At 34.2% G+C, this 20,827-nt stretch overlaps 1 protein-coding gene across 2 annotated transcripts in view; it reads left to right on the top strand.

The window, feature by feature from the left end:
- Window positions 1-1,309: 1,309 nt before the first annotated feature.
- TTBK2 (tau tubulin kinase 2) overlaps window positions 1,310-20,827 on the top strand; it is a 59,244-nt gene continuing 39,726 nt past the window's right edge. For both annotated transcript variants that reach the window (XM_015630257.2, XM_015630256.2), the window contains exons 1-5: window positions 1,310-1,475; window positions 5,363-5,510; window positions 10,963-11,036; window positions 12,051-12,191; window positions 13,520-13,624. In XM_015630257.2, coding sequence (XP_015485743.1) covers window positions 1,407-1,475; window positions 5,363-5,510; window positions 10,963-11,036; window positions 12,051-12,191; window positions 13,520-13,624 — 537 coding nt within the window. In that variant the 5' untranslated portion in view covers window positions 1,310-1,406. The remainder of the gene's footprint in view (window positions 1,476-5,362; window positions 5,511-10,962; window positions 11,037-12,050; window positions 12,192-13,519; window positions 13,625-20,827) is intronic.

Here is a 20,827-nt window from a genome sequence, read left to right as displayed (position 1 = left end):
GTTGTTTTAATTAAACCAATTTGGGCTGTGTTTTCTGAATGAACACTCCTTTACAGGCATGTAATCCACTCTCATTGGGTGTAAATTTAGATCCTCAACTAATTCAGATTAATATTTCTCCAGAGAGGTCTGTTTTGTCTGGAGTTAGTTCAGCTGTCATAATGTCCAATTGAAGCAAAAAGGCATAAATATAATATGAAAAAAAACTATGAAAGAACATGAAAAAAAACCACAATTACTGTCATGTCAAACAAATGTTTGTCTTAAAAAGCCAGGTTTAAGCAGCAAAGTATTTATTAAAAAAGCATAATTTAGTCCCAGGAGTAAGACTGGCATTTAGCCACATGGAAGGCCATACTGCTGATTCAAATCAGAATGGTTTTACCAATTTTGCATATAATTTGTGTGTTGATTCAGGGAGAAAAGCATTGTTCACTTGCTGTTATGCTATTTTGACAGCCATAGAAATAACCTAAAGCAAGTATACTTCATGTAGAGTATTGTCTTTGTATTAGAGTGATTATACAAAGAGTTACATTTCTATAATTACACTAGTGTAACAAGAAACACAGTTCTAGAAAAGCTCAAAGAATTGAAATAAGCTTTTAATTGGTTGTAGTAGTTGCTGATGGGAGCCATTATGGATATATTGATCTCCAAAGTACAATTTTTTAATAATACTATCTATAATCCAATTCAGTAATGATTACTAAAAACAGAAAATAAAAAAAAAAAAAATTGTCAAAATGACCAAATACAGGGTTTCTTCCTTGCCAAAGACAGCTGTTTATAGCCTGACATAATTGTACTTTAGGTGTATTTAATCAGAAATAATCCTAGCTATGTGAGAGACATTGTAAAATGTGAAGTAGTCTGTATGCAGTGCAACTGAAATTTAAGTATCTGTTTTTAACATTATAATTTTGGGTTAATATTATTTTAATGTTGTTATATATTACTATTAATTAATTAAACAATTATTTAATAAGTTAATAATTAAATTTTAAAAGGGACTATTAAAATTAAGTTTAAATGTAATTATGCCTTGCAGCAATTTGAAACTGCTTGTGGAATATACCTCTTTAAGTTCATTGGTTCTGTATTGAGATTGGTATTGTAGATTTGAGAGAGAGCAAGTTAAAAAATTAAGGAGGGATATTCTTGAATTTTTTCTGGACTGGAAACTCTTTGACTACAATTTCAATGTTAGTCACTGTGGGATGCAAAAGCTAGTTTAGGTGCTGGGTGAGGAACACAACTTTTGCTTTTTATTCTGTTAATCACTGAGATCCCATGTTCTGTTCTGATTTTGCAGTGACTGGTTAAATGGAAGCCATTCCTGGGATCTGGATGGTTTCTACTGACGCAGACTTTGCATAGCAGCTCCATCACCTCAGGAGGTTGCAATGAGTGGAGGAGGGGATCAGCCTGACATCCTCAGTGTGGGAATATTGGTCAAAGAAAGATGGAAGGTGGTGAGTATGTCTTCCTGCAAATCTGTATCTTCCTTGAGATACATTTTTAGAAATAAGTGGTTTGTGCTTTGAAATTAATTTGAAAATTCTTGTAAGATATATTTTGCTTAATACTTACATTGAATTGTGAATGAGCTTTAAAACTACTTGTTTCTCTTACCCTTCTTTAAAGAGACGTTACGAGGATTTAAAGTGGGTAATTTTTTTCTTTCCTGATAAGGACCTAGGAAAGTTCTTAAATCCCAATGTAGTGCCTGATCCAAGCACAACTGGAAGAGTACTGTTGGTATATTGAACCCAGTCAGCCAGTGATTATGGCAGTCCGTTTTGGAGATCAGTCAGAGGCCCTCCCCTGAAATTAGTAAGTTTGTGAGATATGTTGCTTCTTATAGGAAGATCTTTCAGGACCTTGCTGCTTTTCCTTTTGTTTGTTGGATTTTATGGCATAGATATATTCTCAGCTGATTTGAATTCTTTTGATTGTGTGCCAGCATTGGCTTTACCATAAATAGCTCTGTTCCCTTTTGCTGTTCATATCCTTGATTTGCATCTTGAGGGAAATAGTATCCATTTGAAGCTATTTTTGCTGGGTGAAGCAGGCTGAGTTCTCACAGTTCCTTCTCCATTCCTCTGATTACATTGGGTTTTTTTACATAGAATTAAAAAAAAAAAAGAAGAGGAAAAAAGGCCAGTTTACAACAGAGCATTTAGAGTATCTGTGTGTGTGTAGTAGGCTGTGAAAAGATTCTGAATTGATTGCTTTATATTACTCCCCTATTCTGAGATTTTTCGAACTGTAAGACTGAACATAGAAGATGCAAATTCATCATTAATTTAAATTCATAAGAGAGAATAATTTCACCTGTCTTGTGCCCTATCTTTCATTTAAATATGCAGGAAGCTGATACTAACTTTGCGTAGGAAATTTTTGTATTTCCTTTTAGGTAGATAGAACCTAAATATCTATCTCTGGAGCACAAATATTTGCAAAATACGTTCTTATGTTTTATCTCAATACAGCAGTGCATACAGAAAGCATAGTCTTGAATCAGATCAAATTGTATAAAATACCATTTTATATACAAAAATATACAAAATACAATAGGTAATAAGATACTAATATATCACTGTCCACAAAACTACTTAGTTGTCTGATGTGTGCAACAGTAGCTGTCTTTTCTTCAGGTTTATTTTCTTTCCTATATAATGAAGACTGCTGATGACATAAGTGTCTTCTGGAAAATTTTGAAAATAGGCTGAAGTTCATGTAATTTCATGAACTCGTTGAACTCGTTCATGAAAATCGTTTCATGTAATTATATATTTTCAGTTATATGTTTTCCAGATCAAGTATTACAGGTAGATGAGTGCCAAGTATTTCCTGTGGGTAACTCTTAATTTTCTTGCCTTCTGTAGCAAGCATTAAGGATTTCTTGATGACATCTAAGGTGATAGACTTCCTGAATTCAGATTTTCATAGGACTGTCTCCCAGCGGAAGAAACTGAAAGGCAGTTTTTGGATTTTTTTGCTGTTGAAGACCTTGTTCTTTGCAGTTGTGAAAACTATATCTAAAATTTTTGGACATGAAGATTGGAAAAAACATGTTCAATTAAATTTAATTTTAACCTAGACATTATTTAGGGTGTTTCTGTTTTGAAAAGTAAGCATAAAAAAGACATCATAAAATATTTTTATCCAGTGACAACACCCTTCTCTAGTGGTGTCTGTTAACTGTTGCTTTTATCCTTTGTTGATGCCTTTCCTTATGCTTCTTTTTTCTTTGAGACATTTATTACATTCCCAATTTGGAGAGACTTGATTGTAATGATAATTGGTTTTAGATATATTTAAGAATGCCATTCAATATGTAGTGTAAACAAAGGCAACAAGATAAAATTTGTTGGAAATTGTATGCTTTAGCCTGGAAGCATACAAAGAGAGAAGTCAAAGAGAGAATGGAGAGAAAGAGTTTGACTTGTGAGATGCTGAATGCAAAAGGAGAAGGCTGAAACTAATGAACAAAATGGGAAATGCAGATACAAACAAAGGGAATGCAGTCCTCATCAAGGTAAAAGATGCTGAGCATATGTGGCAGGAGGCCAGTATGGTTGAGTGGTCAGCACCTGTGTTAACTGGAAAGCAAAATGCAAGTGAGCAGAAGGTGAAATAGGGATGGGCTGCCCAAGATCAACATGGAGATGTTGCCTCTGTGTGATATATGGAATATATGGGAATGCCCAAGCTAAGCTGGCAGTTGTGACTGGTGAAGGATGTGAAAAGCAACAGGAAAAGCTTCTATAGGGATTTTGGCAGCAAAAAAAACCCAAGGAAAATATGGCCTCATTGTTGAATGTGTGTGACTTGGTGACAAAGGATGCAAAAAGTATTTTTTTCTGCAATTAAAAAGAGAATGATTTGTGCCTGGAACTACTGAGTGATGTAATTATTGGGTGTATGTTAATGATTCTGGTGTACTTAAGCTAAGGATATAAATTGATCTGTTTATTTTATTACTGTGGCGGTAGTTTTGTTTGTTTTAAATGTCTTTTAAGCGCACATGCAGAGAAACAATGCTTTTACAGGCAGTCTTTCTTGGTGTGGCCATTTCTCAAAGCTGGTAAATGAAGTTAGATGATTAATATGTCTACATTTATAAGGGGGTGAGGATGGCTGTGTCACCTCTTTCCTTTTCCTCTCATCTTTTTCACCATGCGTTTTCACTGGTGTGCTTGTACTATGCTGAAAATCCATGTGTTGTCTGTTATCTTCCTTATTCATAGACCCCAGGCTATTTAAAAAAATGTTTTTCCTGTTTAGTCCAATGTCTGATGGTCTGGATTAGGAGACATTAGATTACTTTTCAGAATCTGAAGATCGGTCAGCATATTGCTGCTCTCTAGAACCCTGGACTGTTTAGATGAGATTTTATACAGTGGAGTTGTATAATGTTAACAACTGTATGTTTTCAGAAACATTTTAGAATGTTTTAGAACATTTTATTTAGAAAACCATGTCAGTCTTAGGGTAAGTTCTTTTTGTCTCCTTTTCTCTTTTATCAGCTTTAGAATGTTAGCCAGGGGAGACATTTTGTAAAACAACATTGACGTTTTTGATATTGAAAACCAAAGAAGTGTTTGTTCCCCGTGGCCACTTAAAGCAGAGTGAAAAAACATCTATTCATATTTACTCTGAATGTAGTGCAGACTAATTAGCATGCCATGAGCATTCTTTTTACCTCTTCCTTGCACAGATGAAACTTTCTGTGCTGCAAGTTTCTTGAGTCTGTCTGTTAATAAGAATGATATTGGTGAATTGTAAGTGAATGTAACATTTGAGATGTATATTCAAAGATCATCTTAGCCATTTCTTATAATTTGTGATTTAGCTGCTGTTTCTAAGTCACTCCATATAATAGAAAATACTGTCTCTTTTCAGGAAGTCCAAAAACTTGTATAACTTTATACCTTTATTATTCAATGTGCGTATTTCTGAGAGGAGAAAAAGGTGGCATATTTTAAAAATGTCACTGTGCATTTGTATTTGAAGATCTCTGCACTGTGTGTGACTATTTGAAGAAAGACTTTATTCAGCATGCTGGCTTTGCCCAGATTCATGCTGGGAATACTACTGCACTTTTCTATTATGCTATATACAATAGTGCAGAAGGGGATCAGGTGTGTTCTCTTCCAAACTGCGGTTAGCCATACCTTGGTCAATTATTCAGTAGCTCTGTTATGTACTGAAGGGTATAATTGTTGTTTTAAAATCTTATTTGTAATACAACAACGTTTGCAGTATGACAGGCAGAATGAAGTATTGCTGTTTTGTTTACTTTCTTCTCCCCTCTTTAAAATATGTTTTTGTTCTTTCTTTTTCCCCAATATAGTTGAGGAAAATAGGTGGTGGAGGATTTGGAGAAATTTACGATGCACTGGACTTGCTTACTCGGGAAAATGTTGCACTGAAGGTCGAATCAGCTCAGCAGCCCAAGCAAGTGCTGAAAATGGAAGTAGCTGTGTTGAAGAAGCTGCAAGGTAGGCTGTACCTTGGATATGTGAGAAATTGAATGTCAGTGTATCTTCTTTAAAAAGATCATTGTAATTATAATAATATTTTGAGTAAATATTTCCTATATTCTGTATTATTTTGATAAATGCTTATTAAAAGTGGAATAGAAGCTCTTTGAGATTCTGAAAGTTTTGCTACAGTGAAGCTTTTGTTTGAAATGGGATGAAGTGAAAATAAAAAGAACAACAAAGTTGCTGCAAAAATCTCGGTTCAGATTTACTTCAGTCTGAATCCCTATTTTCTCTTTGTTTTTTTCTCTAGGCTTTGTTGTTATTCTTGTTTTTGTTTCTAAGATTTTTTTTCTGTACTATGTAGCACTGAATATTTGAGAGTCCTTCACATAGCATATGTGATATTTGTTTTTTTGGCTTTGCAGGTATTGCTGAGAATTCTAATATTGAAATAGGAAACATATTTTAAAAAATCCCCACAAGCAAAAGCCCCAACTTTAAAGAACTGTAACTTATATGAGAAAACTACTGGCATGTAAAATCCTGAAACACTTTCAGGGTTCAATTCCTTGAATCAGAGTTTGAATAGTCACACTTTCTGTACCTTTAGATACTTTAATGAAGCTATCACTACAGAGAAATATGCAGTGGCTTCTCTTCATTGCTTTTTACAACACAAGATTACAGAAAGAAAGTTTAAAATTATTTTTCCTATAAAAAATATTATTTCTAATCTGGAAGATTTTGAATAATACATGCCCTCCTGTCTGCAGCCCAATTTTTCCAAACTCTTACTTTGAATAAAACAAAGTCTACATGACGTATGGTGCTGCCTAATGTGCTGTAAAGGTCACACTGTAGCAGGAATTGACAGCCTCTATAGATTTAAGAGGGCAAGCATGTCACATGTTATGATGTTAACAAACTGTTCTGATGCTTTTGGTCTCTTTCAAGGATTTCACTGAAACATCTAGTATTATATAGCTGAGCAAAGAGATTTTCTTTGAATTTTAAAGTTTCTAGTCAAGAGATGAATAGTAAATTTCAGTATTGCCAATTGAAAGTTTGGAAAACATTTTTCAGGGTTCTTGAAAGAAATTCTCCTAAAGATGGTGAGTTTTGCAGAACAAAATACTCTGTAATTCCTGCGGTTTTTAAGCAGTCAGAATTAATTTTTCCAAGAGTTTGTGGTTTTTTTCTGCACACATGAGCTTGATTCTATTTTTACAAAACGCAGAGTCTTTAAGATGGTATACACAAGACAACTAAATGATAAGGAAATTAATAGATATGGAAGAAAACACTGGAATTTCATAGCACTACAATGTCAATGTATTTATGAAAGCATGACCTTATATAGGACTGTATAACTGGAATGCATTTTAACTTTCTACTGCAACTTTCAGAATAGTAGAGTTTCAGTTAAGATATTAGAAAAGGGACTTTTTCTTAGTCAAAACTTTTTTGTATCTTTTGAAGTATTTGTGGAAAAAAATTGATGAAATAATAAAATATTTATGTGTGAAAAATTACTATAGGGCCTTACAGAAGTTATACTCTCACAGGAATAGATAGGAAACTGTAATTCCAAACAGCCCAAGACTTCCTGCAGAACAATCTTTGGTTCTATTGAATCACGGGAAACATCTAGTTAAAAAGAACAGAACAATGAAACATCTGAACAACAGATACACTGAGACAAATAATCCACAAAATATGTACTCCAAATAAATATTTCTGATATTTATTTTCTAAGTATTATTTCTCTGAGCAAATAATAAATAGTTTTTATATAAATGAAACCCAGACATATATTTTTCCTTACATTTTATGTCTTGTTGCTCTCTTGCACCAACAAAAAAAAAAAGAAAAAAAAAAAAAAAGTTGGTGGTGATAGTAACACTAGAGGTGACCTCAGGTCATTGTTGTGGAAGTTTACACTTAACATTGTTACTGCTCTGGTTTTAGATGGGGAATATTGTAGGTGATCAGTAAAGCAAACACAGTGAAGAGATGGGTCAAACGAACCTTTTGCATATATTATGGTTTATAATTTGCACAGATGCAGTACTTTAGGTTTACATGCACCTTTATTTATCCATACTTGGAAGGTTTTTTATTAAATAAGATTATGGTAGAGACCATTTTATGTTTTACAGAAAATCTTTGCTCCTAGGTGCCATTTGCATTAATTTCTTTGCCTTCACAAGTTTTCAGTAGGGAAGAGCTAAAAATTTTAAGCATAGGGGAAATCAAGAAGAGTGGATGAGAATGGGGAATAGAAAACAACTTTATAACTGCTTCATAAAGATTTTTTATTATTATTCTTAAATTTTTCTTATGATGTAAAAATTAGTCTTATTTTTGACAATTTTTTTCTTTTCATGCAGAGTGAGACCAGGCGAAATTGTAAACAGTTCTTTTTAGGATATTTTTATAACAACCTTCTATTATCATGCATTCTCTGAGATCAACTTTTATCTTGTTCCTCTATCCCTTTTTGGTGTATGTATATGTATGTATGAGTGTGTATATATATATATAATTACTCTTTTTCTCAAAGGGCTTAGGTTCTCTTCTTGCAAGGTGTTCTGGTTACATTGGACATAGAGGGGAAGGAGTAGAATTGTCATGAACACCCTTTTTCTTTAAAATATTTGAAAAGTTTCCACTGTTTGTAATGACAGACAGTGACCTTACAGTCTTGGTGAGGATTTTCTTAATGTGTAGATCTGATTTTTAAAAAATATTGCACAGTTTGTGGAATATCATGAAGAAACAGGCTTTTACAAGAGTATAAATAAACAGGTGTACTATGTCTAGAGCAGAATACCTCTTCTAGTCTATACTAGGCCTAGGCATATTCTCGGGGTTATAAACATGCTTTTGAATGTACCTGTATTAGAATCTTATTTCACAGAAACTGTGAAACTGAAATAAGAATAGCTGTTGGCAGAAGTACAGGGATGCATTATTTCTTACCATTCTTTACTTTCAGAAACTTTTAGAATTAAAGCAATATGGTCATTATTGCGGGGGTAAAATGAGTAATAACTGTGTGGTATAATGAAGTTTATAAAAGAAATTACTTTGTATATGGTATGGTGACTAATGAAAAACTTCAAGAAGCTCTTTTTAAGACTCTCAGCTAGCAAAACCTGCTGGAATCTCTGAGTAATTGTATGACTTCTCTCTTAATTATGAAGGAGGACTAGGCTCACTGATACGGCCATTTATTACAGCTTAGTCATCAATTACATCTTAATTTTTTTCTCCCTTCTGTCTCCTAATTATTGTTGCAGAATATTGTTTAACTCTTTTAGTTCCTTATTTTTGCTTTTTTTTAAAAAAAGAAATCTGCTGCAACAGATGGTTGTTTTGTTTAACCATGTTGTGAGGCCATCTGTTCCCACAGTCAGATGGGAGAAGACAGATTTATCACATCTCACTCAGTGAGAGTGAGACTCACTCAGTTGGTTTCTGTCTCACACAACCTTACAGACTTCTCCCTCACTCATTTACAGCTCTGGAGTGTAATTTGGTGATGGGCTGTGTCTGGTGTAGGCTGCAAAGCTGCTGTAGTGCTACACTGCAGCAGCCTGAGGAATGGCACGCAGGCTTAGCACCCTCCCTAGGAGGTTTTTCAAGGGCAGGTTGTTCCCTGCAGCCTGTTAACCACAATCTTCTCGCCCTGTAGCCCAGCAGTGTAGCTCACAGGTATAAAAAACCACTGTTTTCCTGCTGTAGTAGGTGTGTATAGCCTCACTGGAGTGGTGGGGGATCATTCTATTTGAATAAGGTATTCAGGCTCTACTTCTGTCCTTCCTCTTTCCTCAGTTTTATATAAAAGTTTCTAGGGAATTTACCACACAAACTGAGTTGGTGCTCCAGTCAAAATGGGATTTCTCTGACCAAACTGAGTTTTGAACCTTTACTGAATTTGTCAGATAAAATCTGACTAAATATATGTTTCATTGAAGATTTTCCTTTAGAATACCCACAAGTGGCTGTAAAATTAATCATAAATATTTGAGATGAGACTTCATTAATGGAAACTGCAGCAATGAATATACCAAATTTCATCTTGATAAATTCGCTACTAATCCTTTCTGTTCATAAAATTACACTGTCTGTAGTATTGCCTGTCTTACTTGAACAAATGGGTGGAAGGAAAAAGTGGAGGAAAACCAGTGATAAGTTTAACACGTACGTATTTGCAGAAATGTAAAGGTTTCTTTTAAAATAAATTATTTTTATGAATCCTGTAAGATTTTCTCTTTTTAAAAGGGCTTAATTACCTATTTTAATTGGATGTGGCAAGTAGCTTCCTGAGGAAGCAAGAAACCAGCAACCACTTCTCTGACAAGGGAATTGAAAATATTTAGAAGCTGTAAGGTCGTTTTTTAGGGTTTTGATGGAGCTACAAGTGCAGCAGTAGCAAAAAGTCCCCTCAGATCTGTTTTGAAAACAGTAATGAAGGGGGTGGGAGTTCCCTGTTTCTGACATTCTTATAATCCTAACTGTAAAGAAATTCATGACAGAAATATTTATTAGGTGACAAATTTTTCCACATATTTAGCAACCACTTGAGATCATCAGCTTTCGTTGGCTGTAGCTTCCGTTGGTTTGAGAAAGGATGGTAAATGGCCTGAGGAACTTTAATCCTACAGCTCCCTGTTCTGTCCTAGAGAGAGGCAGAGTGGGAACATAAGGGGTCCCAGCTTTTCTCTAAGTCAATGCACACTGGTACCAAAATGACAAGAGGTTTGCATTCCTCTTCTGTTTCCAATTCTAGCCTTTGGCTTGCCTTTTTTTCTGTATTTACCTGGGCAATATTCTGCTTTGATTTACAACTGCAAGATAGTAAGGAGATTATTTTTGACCTGTCCTCTCTGCAATTTGCTCCTAGGGCAGGAGGAGGCTTTAAACAAAATCGGCTTAAGCAAAACTGATTTATTTTTTTTTCTGTTTCAGTATACCTGAGCTGAATTTATCTTTTGTAGCTAAACAGCAAGGATCGTGTTCTAAAGGAAGATATTAATAAATTGGATTAGTTGAATTACATTTTCTACATTTTTTAATATAAAACATAACTCACAAGTAATATGACTGTTTTCTTTCATCATGGCAGCTGCAGCTTATAGAAAAGGGGAATATTGGCTAGGAGTATTGTCTATTACAAACCATTAGCTTTGTAAGAAAATAACCTTTTCCAGTCCAAAATCCCTCAAATTTGTGGACATTTAGGCATGTTGTTGTGCATGTTTTCTTATGGAAGAGTGAGAGCTGTGGTATAGGAGAAAGCTTCTGTTTAATTGCAGGTAGAACTAACTTTGGTTTTATTGCTGTTGAACTGTATCGGGCTTTGTTTATTATTTTACATATTTTACAGTAATTTCCTAGGTATTTACAGGAATAAACCACAGAATTTCATTATTATTGGCTAATTTGCTTCTTCTTCTCTTAGGAAAAGATCATGTCTGTAGATTCATAGGATGTGGACGGAATGACAGATTTAATTATGTGGTCATGCAGTTGCAGGTTAGTGTATCAAAGCACTCAATGTTTGCTTGTGTGTTGAGGCTTATTAGCCAAGTGTATATGAAGATACCAGTAAGATTTTAGAGGATGCTAAACAAACAAAAAAAACCCCAAAGATCACAAATTAGTACGTGAACCTAAATTGAGCATATCCTTATATTTTTCCCTTCATATCCTTTCCATAATTCTCTCAAAAAAGAGAAAGCTTGCATCCTGAGAAAGACCTGACTGTTGGAAGAGTGAACTGTGATGTCTTCTGAGATATTTTACATTCCTTTTAAGTCTTCACTTGAAGATAGTCTAAGATGTATTATTTTAGTCTCTGCATTTTGTTGGCTTTTTTTAATAAAAGTGAAAAATTACCCTATGCAAGTAAAATAAAGCACTTCATTTTACAGGAAGACCTGTTCATTTAAAAAAGGATAAAATAGGTGATTAGCACTTAGAGTTATGGAATGAATGTCCTTTGTCATCCTGGTGAATATGAATTCTGAAAAAAGTGTGTTTTAGTTCATACTGTTGTTTGTCTGTTATTTTAGCAGAACAGCAGTTCTGTGATGTCATGGGGTTGCATTTCCTACATAATGTATTTTTCATCTGTTTGATGAAATGTGTAATTTAAAATTACATACTTTTCCTTAAAGAAATGAGTGTGAAGAAGTCTTCATGAGTATTTTCTCAGTGGCCTTGTTTTGGGTATGACACAAATACAATTTAAGTAACAGTGTTTGCACTGGTTTTCTAATAAGGGTTAGTTTGTTCCATGTTTTTAGAACTAGAAAGGTATGAAGGTTCATATTTTCAAAAACAAATTCTGAATTTAGCGTTGGAGATACCTGGGGACACAATCATTACATTTAGGTGAGATGTGTTACCTTTATGTGTGAAAATAGGTATTGAGAGTCTTTAATGGTTAATTATGAACAACTAAAGAAGAAGTAGGAAGACTTTACAGTATCTGTGAATCTTGGTGTTAGTATTTTTTTAATGAAAATGTCCTTCTAATTTTATCAGGGTCGGAACTTGGCAGACCTGCGTCGTAGCCAATCTCGAGGAACATTCACCATTAGTACCACTCTGCGGCTTGGGAAGCAGATTTTGGAATCTATTGAAAGTATTCATTCTGTGGGATTCCTACACAGGGACATTAAACCAGTAAGTCTGCCCATTAAATCAAAACAGGCAAATAAGATGTGGTGACTAGATGGGTGCATAAGTAAGAATATGTTCTATACTAGATGCTAAAATACAAAAATGAGAAGGGATGGAAAATTGAATGCTTTATCATCGGATAGAGCAGATTTTTTTCTATTAATTGATGTTGGATTGCAACAACAGTAACTTTTGTCTTTTTCATTGTCTACAGTTTAGGCCTCCTTGCAATTTTCTGTAGTTAAAACTTCCAACTCTTTATCTTTAGCATCATGTAACCAAGAGTATTTGCCATGAGATATGACCTAATGTGCCTGACTAATGACAATTATTATTGTCATATAATAAACCTAAAATAATATGTACTAACTGTACAGTGTATTTATAAGTCCTTCAATAGTAATTTTTATGTATTTAATATATTTTCAATAAACAAGGAAATGAAAGACACACTGTATGAGAAAACTATTGTTTTATTGTGCAGTTCTTTTTAGATCTATTGTTAATGTCAGTCTCAAGAGAGTGCCTTCCTGATGGTATCACACTTTTGTTCTTATTATTTTCTATTTTTCTTTGAATTTATTCCTGAAATTCGATCGCCTATTTTTAATATTGCTCTTTATGACAAATATCGCTAGAACTCTGAATGGTCAGAATTTGTAAATGAGGAAAAAATAAGCAAATCTCTGTGTTTTCTAATGGATGCAAATATGGTTGGTTATATCTGACATATAAGGAAACAGCTAAGTTTCCTGTCAGCTGAATGATGCTTACATAAAACTTCCAACATAAAACTTCTGTACATTAGAAAAATTTCATTTACATCACTTCTTCCTAGCAGCTTATTATAAATCTTGTATTCTCACTGACCAATCCCCATTTAAGCCTTCATTTAATAGGAAAAGGGCATAGAGGCAGTGAATGTCAAGTGGAATAGGTGAGAAAGAATTAGCTGGAGCTAACTGTGCTTTGTGCTGAACTTAAATCTTGAAATTCTTGGTTGTTTGTTTTCCTTGTGACCAGTTAGTCAATGCTGAATTTCTGTGAGTAGGTGACATGATTGGAAAATTAATATATTCTAAGTGATAAAGTAAGATGACAGTGTCTTTTGACAGTATAGGCCACAGTTCAGATATGCTAAGGTGGATGCCTGTTTCTCTTAACAATGTTTTCTTCATATTTATTGGGAATTCAGTAGAAGTGAAAACATGTAAGGAAGGATAGAGAAATAGAATATGAATTTTCTGTTTGTGTTATTGCATTAATATGTGAACATATTGAAACCTGTGTGTTTTAATCTATTATTTGTCTGTATTTTTTTTTCTTCCTAGTCAAACTTTGCAATGGGACGTTTTCCAAGCACCTGTAGGAAGTGTTTTATGCTGGATTTTGGCTTAGCTCGGCAATTTACCAACTCATGTGGGGATGTCAGACCAGTAAGACTTTTTTCACAGTTGAAATCTGAATTCTTTAATGTGGTAGTTCTTTTCTTCTGGAGACTTGTGGGAGTTGCCTTGAACTGGTGTTGTAAGCTTGACAAACACCATCCCAGATCAAAAATGTGATTTTTTAGTAGTGTTAATAGTGTTAAAAGACTGGCAATAGGGAATGGGTCAGGTTTTTGGTTTTTGGCTTGAGACAGAGGGGTACGTCTAAGATATTTTGGGATAATCTGTCATTTGTTTTGGAAAAACAAGTGATATATAGGTCTTCATTAAATATCAGAATGATATACCAGAGCTGAATTTCACTTGCTGTTTTATATTGCATTTAAAAAAGCCCAAAACACAAGAACACAACAACAACAAAAAACTGAGATAATGTAAAAGTCAGACACCAAAGTGAATATATATAATCTGAAAGAGAAAGTCTGAATAATTAAAACAGTGATAGGACACTAATTATATAATAGGACACTATATAAGAGGACAATACAGTTACTGTATTGCCAGTGCAATGCAATCTGAAGAAGATTGATCATCAAAGCTTATCAATGAAGAAATCACCATTTTAAGCAAGTAGAGACTCCCTAATTCACTGGTGGCCAGTTAGTTTTGTTAATTTAAAAGTTTCAAAATTAGTAAGTCAGAGCCATTGTACATGGTGATGTTTAAAAGGAACATTTTCTTTATTAAGTTAGTTTAGATTTTGATGGCAGCACCAAATAATGTACTAGTCCATATTGTGTAGCATATTTATAAATATGACACAAACTGAGCGGTAGAAGCCATCTCGACAGGATTTTCACTCTTTATTTTGCCTGAGAAGTTGGGAAAGTGGCAGTTTCTTGTATGCAGATTATGAGGTATGTGAATTAGTAAGGTAAATCAGTGGGGTTCTGCTGTGTCTAGCTGAAAGGCTGGACACTGCAATGAAAACAAAGAACAGGGGAGACCAACAGAGTGCCTGCTACTGTTGGAAAGGTGAGCTAAACATTTTAAGTAGGTTTTTTTTTTGTTATTTTCTCAGTGTTGTTGTTCTGTATGTTTGGCTGCTTATAATGTTTTTTGAACTGACATCTAATTTCAAAAAGAAAGCAATTCCCAACATTCTCTATATATACACACCAAAGGTAACATTTTCAGAAAAACTAAATGATAACAGAAAATTCAATATTTTTGATATTCTTTCTTTTGTAAAAACTACCTCTCTCATTTTGTTTTTTTTTTTTTTTTTTGCAGTGCCCTACAATGTAACTGAAGTAATTCTTCAGTTGAAATTGTTTAGAAATTTTTTTCACTGTAATCAATATTTGGAGAGTGCAGTGATGGTGGGGAAAAAGATAGTGGTTTTGTTTGTATACAAATGGTTAGTTAGTTAGAAATGGTTCTTGTATAGTGAGCAGCCAAACTGTTTGCCTTGCTTACTAATAGACTTTATTAATATTTTCATTAAATGTGCTATGTACTTCTCCTTAAGGCTGTCCTAATAAGCTTCATTAGCTTTCTACTGCAGATACTGCATGTAATGTAGGACAATATAAAAGCATGTTCTCCAAAAACACAATACTCTCTTCATAAAAACATAGTTAAGGTTGGCTTGTTGATGTTAGCTTCTTATAACCCTAGTCCATGTGAACTACTGCTGCAAGATGCACTGATTTTTACTTAACTGAGAGACACAATTCAGATGTGAAACAGTTATCTCTGGGGAGTCATCAGTTGGATTTTCTTGATTTGTTAACTTGGAGGCCTAGACAGTGATGTGTTGTTTGGGTCATCCATTCTGTCTGACCCAAACTTTGAAAACCAAGAATGGTCTGGAGTTAGAGCAGAGGAGTTCAATGAGCTTTTAAAAGTGGACATGAATTGCTGTAAACATAGAAACAGGTTTTATGTTTGTAAAATCTAGTATCAAATTTCTTCTTTATTCTTCCTGACTTCCCTGGTACTTCTGTCGTTGCTCTTTTTGCTTTTTTAACAGAATCTTTTCACACACTGCAGCTGAAATAGCCTTTTATAGTCTCTTTCTAGAACTACAGAATTTCCTCATCCAAAAATATCAGAACTCTTTTTCAGAAAAAAGTGAAATAGTACATCTCCAGGATATAGTAGCTGTCTTTTTTCTCTTTCCTCCCCTTCCCTACAAAGGGAATGCAGTATTCTAACCTCATTTTTACACATCCATTGTGTAGGTAGTAATTTGTAATAAAGTTGGTGAAAAGGGAAAAAATTGGTTATAATACAACTGTTAGAAAAGGACTAATCCTTTTTGGTATTCCATAATCATTATCTGGACTGTAATTTAGAGTTTAGCATTTTTCTTACAGGCAAATATTGTCTCTCTTAATAAAGAGGGGTAAAAGGTCATTTCAGATAATTACAGGACGAAGTATTTTGAGGGACCATTTTACATAATGAAAATGTGTTCAAGCTTTATTGGTCTTCCCCAATGTCTGAGCATACTATCAAAAGGAATGCCTTTATTGCTTATCTGAAGGATCCAGGGATTTTACATTCTCTTGGGTTATTCAGTTAGCAGAGACAGTTTCCCACTTGTTCCAGACATTGGCCTTAAAATTAATTGGTTATAGTTGCAGTTTTCTTCTTGTAGTATTTTACTACAGTGGTCTATGTGAACCTTCAAAACTGAAAGAAAAACATGTTAACATAAAACATAAAGCAAAAACAAAGCTTTGCACAATTTCATGCTACAGAAAGTTCTCTCTCAGAATCACTGCTGTAAAATAAAACATTTTTAACTGCTAATTTTGACATGGATTCATTTTACCAAAGTTGTCCTATCTTCCAGCTGTCTGAATGACTATGCTTGTGAGGAGCTGACTTCAAGGAGAGAGGGATATGTCTGTAGTATTCGGTAATAAGATATTTGTAAAATGTATAAACATGGTGAAGAGAGTAGTGAAGACCTGCAGTTTATTAAGTTTTGTGATCTGACACCTTTACCTGGCTAAAAGTGAAAAATCAGAAACAAACATTTATTGCATTTCGTAGGTTTGTGAAAGATGAATGAAAGGTAATGGCTTTTGATACTAAATTCTGCATGGTGGGGACAATGCTAGGATGCAGGTATTTGGGGTACATGTAGAATCAAATTACAGAATGGAAGGTGATAAGGAACCACTAATTAGTGGGAGGAGCCTTCTCTGGGGATGGAAAAGATCAGAAGAGATAAAATTGAATGTGGACGTAGGATGTTAAAAGAAGGAAGGGTGAAACACAGGCAAGCAAATAAAGTCTTGGAGAGAGGAAGCCAATAAATGAATTAATGGTGTAGATAAGAATTGATTACTGCAAATCTGGGTAATTAGAATTTAATTGTAGGGATACTCTAATCACCAAGCAAATACATTTAGCAGGATGCAAATTTAGTGTATTTATGAGATTCATAGTCTATTTATTGTTTTTTGAGGATGTAGTACCTAACATGTTTTTGCTATTGTCTTAGAGATAGCTGAAGTAAGTGTTAGCATCTTTTTGTTTTTTAATGGAGACAAAGAAAAAATTGTTCTTTTTGAATGTAAACCTAACTTCATTCAGGCATCAATTTCCATGTCTCTGTTTACATGGTAAAAATGGAAAGTGAAGGTGTCAGCTGTGGTACAGAAATAGAAAACCTTGAGGGACAAAATGTGAAGGACATTTGCATTCTTAACATCATCAGTACTGCAGCCAGCTCTTAGGCAGTTGTCATCACTCCTGTTTTAAAGTGAACCTTAACCACAACTGCTTTTTGAGGTACTATTAAATGTAATACAAAGAAAGCAAAATTAAAAAAAAAAATAACACTAATACTTTGCTGTTAAAAAAATTAAACTTTAAAAAATAATTTTAGGTTATAGTTCTTTAAAAATCCATAATTAATCCATCACATATTATCACAGACCTGAGTTTTGTGGTCTTTTATTTTTGTGGATTTCAAATTATAAATAACTGAATTTTAATTGTTTTACAAGGAAGGTAGTATAATGTATATAGCTGAGGTGACAAAGCTAGGGAGTAACATAATTAAAAACCTATCCATAAGAAAATGGCATTTAGATAAAACCTTTTCATCTAAAACATCAGTGATTTTTTACTCAGTATACAGGTCTCACTGACTGGCAGCCTAAAGAATTGTTCAGATTGACATCCAGTCCCCTGAATCTGATGATTTGGACTCAGCAAAGATAATTGAAGGAGAAAATTCCTTTTTGCTCAATTTGATACTTCATTTGGAATGTGGGATTCCTTTATTGAAAGTATCGTGACTAGTGGGTTGAAATGCGTTCAGAGGACAATGTATTCAGAGGAGAATGTTTTGTTTGTGGTAACTGTTGTATTTTTGATAACAAAGGCTTTTTAGGTCAAGGGGAGAGCTATGACTGCATTCCCCCATCTCTCCACCTTTCTCCTGCTCTTCCCAGTGACTAGATTTTAGGTCATTCCTCAGCGGTTTAAATAAAATGAAGAGCTTCATCAGAGTTCTCATTGTCATAAGACATTTTAGCATGACCTTAATTTCAAGTGTCTAAATTTTAGTATATTTATTTGAGAACAAGTAAAAAATATCAAAATTACATTCTTGTAATATTAAGTAGGTTTAAAGTATTCTACAATATTTACTTACCCTGAAAATTAACAGAAATATTCAAATCCAAAGGCAACAGAGAATCCACAAAATTTTCGGAGGCATTACTCATGCTCTTTACTGGTGAACTGTCAGTAACAAAAATTGTCTTTGACTTCTGCTAAAGCAGAGGATACACCAGCTGCTGTACAGTCTGACCCTTAGAAAAATGCTGTGAAAGCAATTGTGAATGCAGATGTCTAGATTTTTTTATTGTCTAGGACAGCAGTTACAAATCTGTTCACATCAAACAATGCACATATTATTCCATATCAGGTGTTTCTGTACAAATCAGCTAAGTGCTGCTTGTCTTTCTTCAGTGCCCTCAGGTTCTGAGGATTTTCCAGTAAAAGAGATTTTATCTTCAAGTTTCACTTTAAGGTACAGATGGTGTCCTAGAAACGTAGCTTAAAAAGCTGAATTCTTAAAAAAAAAAAAAAAAAAAAAAAAAAAAAGAAACCACAAAATCAAAACAAACAAGAACCAATAAAATAATGAAACACCCCCCACCCAAACAAACAAATAAACAAACAACCCAAAACAATCCTGCACAGAATACTTCACAAGAATATGTTAGTAGATAACAAAACAGGGTATTATTTGCATTTTGAAAGTGTTGGAAGTCTGTTTTACTTCAATTACATACAGAGACAGAAGGTATAAATTTCTTGTATACTCGTATTTTCATTTGTTTTTTTTTAACTTGTGAAAATTTGGGAATGTTTATGCATTTGAATTGCATGATGTTTCTTTTAGTAAGATTCTGGGTTATCTAGATTGCTGAAGAAGGAGAATACTTCTATGTTATTCTGCCTTACCTCCTGTCATCTTGGCAGAAGAATTACAGATTGTTAATTTCTGTATTTGGAAGAGATCATTGTTTTTATGGTGCTGAAATAGTGAAAGCTATGTCTATTAAATGCTTTTTATGATGGGAAAAAGGAGTTGGGATAGTTTTAAGAACTAAAGGAGCAAAGTGAAGCTATACAATTGTAAACAAAATGGTCACTGAAAATCTTTTGTCTTCTTTGAAAGTCATTTGGACCCGTGGACTGCTCAAAGATGGATTGCTTATACATTCTCAATCTTCTTTTCAAGTAGATGCTATTACAGCAAGCATTGATACAACTTCAAGAATTAAGACTCAGAAGTGGTTCACAGATAGTGTGGACTAAAACTGGTGCAGATTTTTTTGTTGGCCCCAGTGGCCCTCATGATTTAGAATTTATGCTGGTAACTACTGAATCCCTTGACTGTGTGAATTTATTATAAGAGTCTGTATATTGGAAGTTGTTCAAGGATAGTTACTGAACATGACATTCAGAATAAAATTGGGAATAAAATGAGACCATCCATTAAATTTAAAGGATTGGCAGCACCTCAGTCATCTCCAGAAAATTGTGAAGATGATCTGGTTCTGGTTTCAGGTAAAGAGCACTAAGATACACTGTTTCTTCAGCAGTTCCTTGACACGCCTCTGTTTTGAGCGACACAGGTTAAAGCAAAGTCTAAGGACAACTAGGACATGTTTATGAGTACAGTATTAAATGACAGTGGATTTAATGGAAAATAATTAAGTAGTACAGAAAATTTCCAGGGAGCTGTTTGATATCTTAGGGCACCATAACATGCATATAATAAATAAGTGGCTAAAATACGTTAACTGTTCTAAACATACCTGACTAAAACTGTTGAAAACCCTGTGCTGCAGGGTAATGATCCATGTCATTTTGTTAAATGTACTGTTTAGATGCTCTTTCATCCTGTTGAGAAGCATTTTGTTGCTGGCATTTACCTTATGCTATCTCTTCTCAGTAATGGCCTCTCAGTGCTGAACAGTACATTACAGAGGGATATGATTAGCTGAAGATTACACATGTGGACCTAAACAAGGAACAGAGTATTTATTTTTCCTCTTGAAATATTTTTCATTTTCCTCAGAGCTTTTTGGAAAACGTTAATAAGTTTCTGTGTTATAGTCCTCTGAGGCTTTTACACATGGATATACTTCAGAGGAGACCTTTTATAAGTTGTCTCTTAAAGGGAATACACCATTAGCTTACAACATAATTGTTTGGAACAAGGAAGTGACAAAAAATTGCTTTTCCTCCTCAGCAATTGCATGGAAGCTATGCATGATGTATTGGACACCTCTGCACCAATGCTTATAAAGCGAAGACCTGTGTGTGCTGAAATTTGGCATTAGAAGTTTCTAGGATCAAATGTCTGTAACTGGGCAATCCTAAAATAATTTTTTATTAGTTTTTTCACTGTTTGTCTAAGAAAGGCATAAAGTGATGAGAAGAAGCACTGAACACAGAATTGTACAATGGTTTGGGTTGAAAGGGACCTTAAAGATCACCTGGCTCCCACTCCCTTGCCTTGACCAGGTTGCTCAAGGCATACCCAACATGGGCTTTCAAACACTTCCAGTGATGGGGCATCTACAGCCTCTCTGGACAACCCATTCCAGTGCTCCACCACCCTCTGAGAAAATAATTTCTTCCTAAAAAAGCAAAACTGTGTCCAATTTTTCATTGTTACCAGATTTCTGAAGACATAGGACAGGT

Source organism: Parus major, chromosome 5 (assembly GCF_001522545.3).
Source record: "Parus major isolate Abel chromosome 5, Parus_major1.1, whole genome shotgun sequence".
In the NCBI taxonomy this organism is placed as follows: domain Eukaryota; kingdom Metazoa; phylum Chordata; class Aves; order Passeriformes; family Paridae; genus Parus; species Parus major.
The sequence above is the reverse complement of the archived record's forward strand: the minus strand, read 5'-3'. Positions and strand labels throughout refer to the sequence as shown.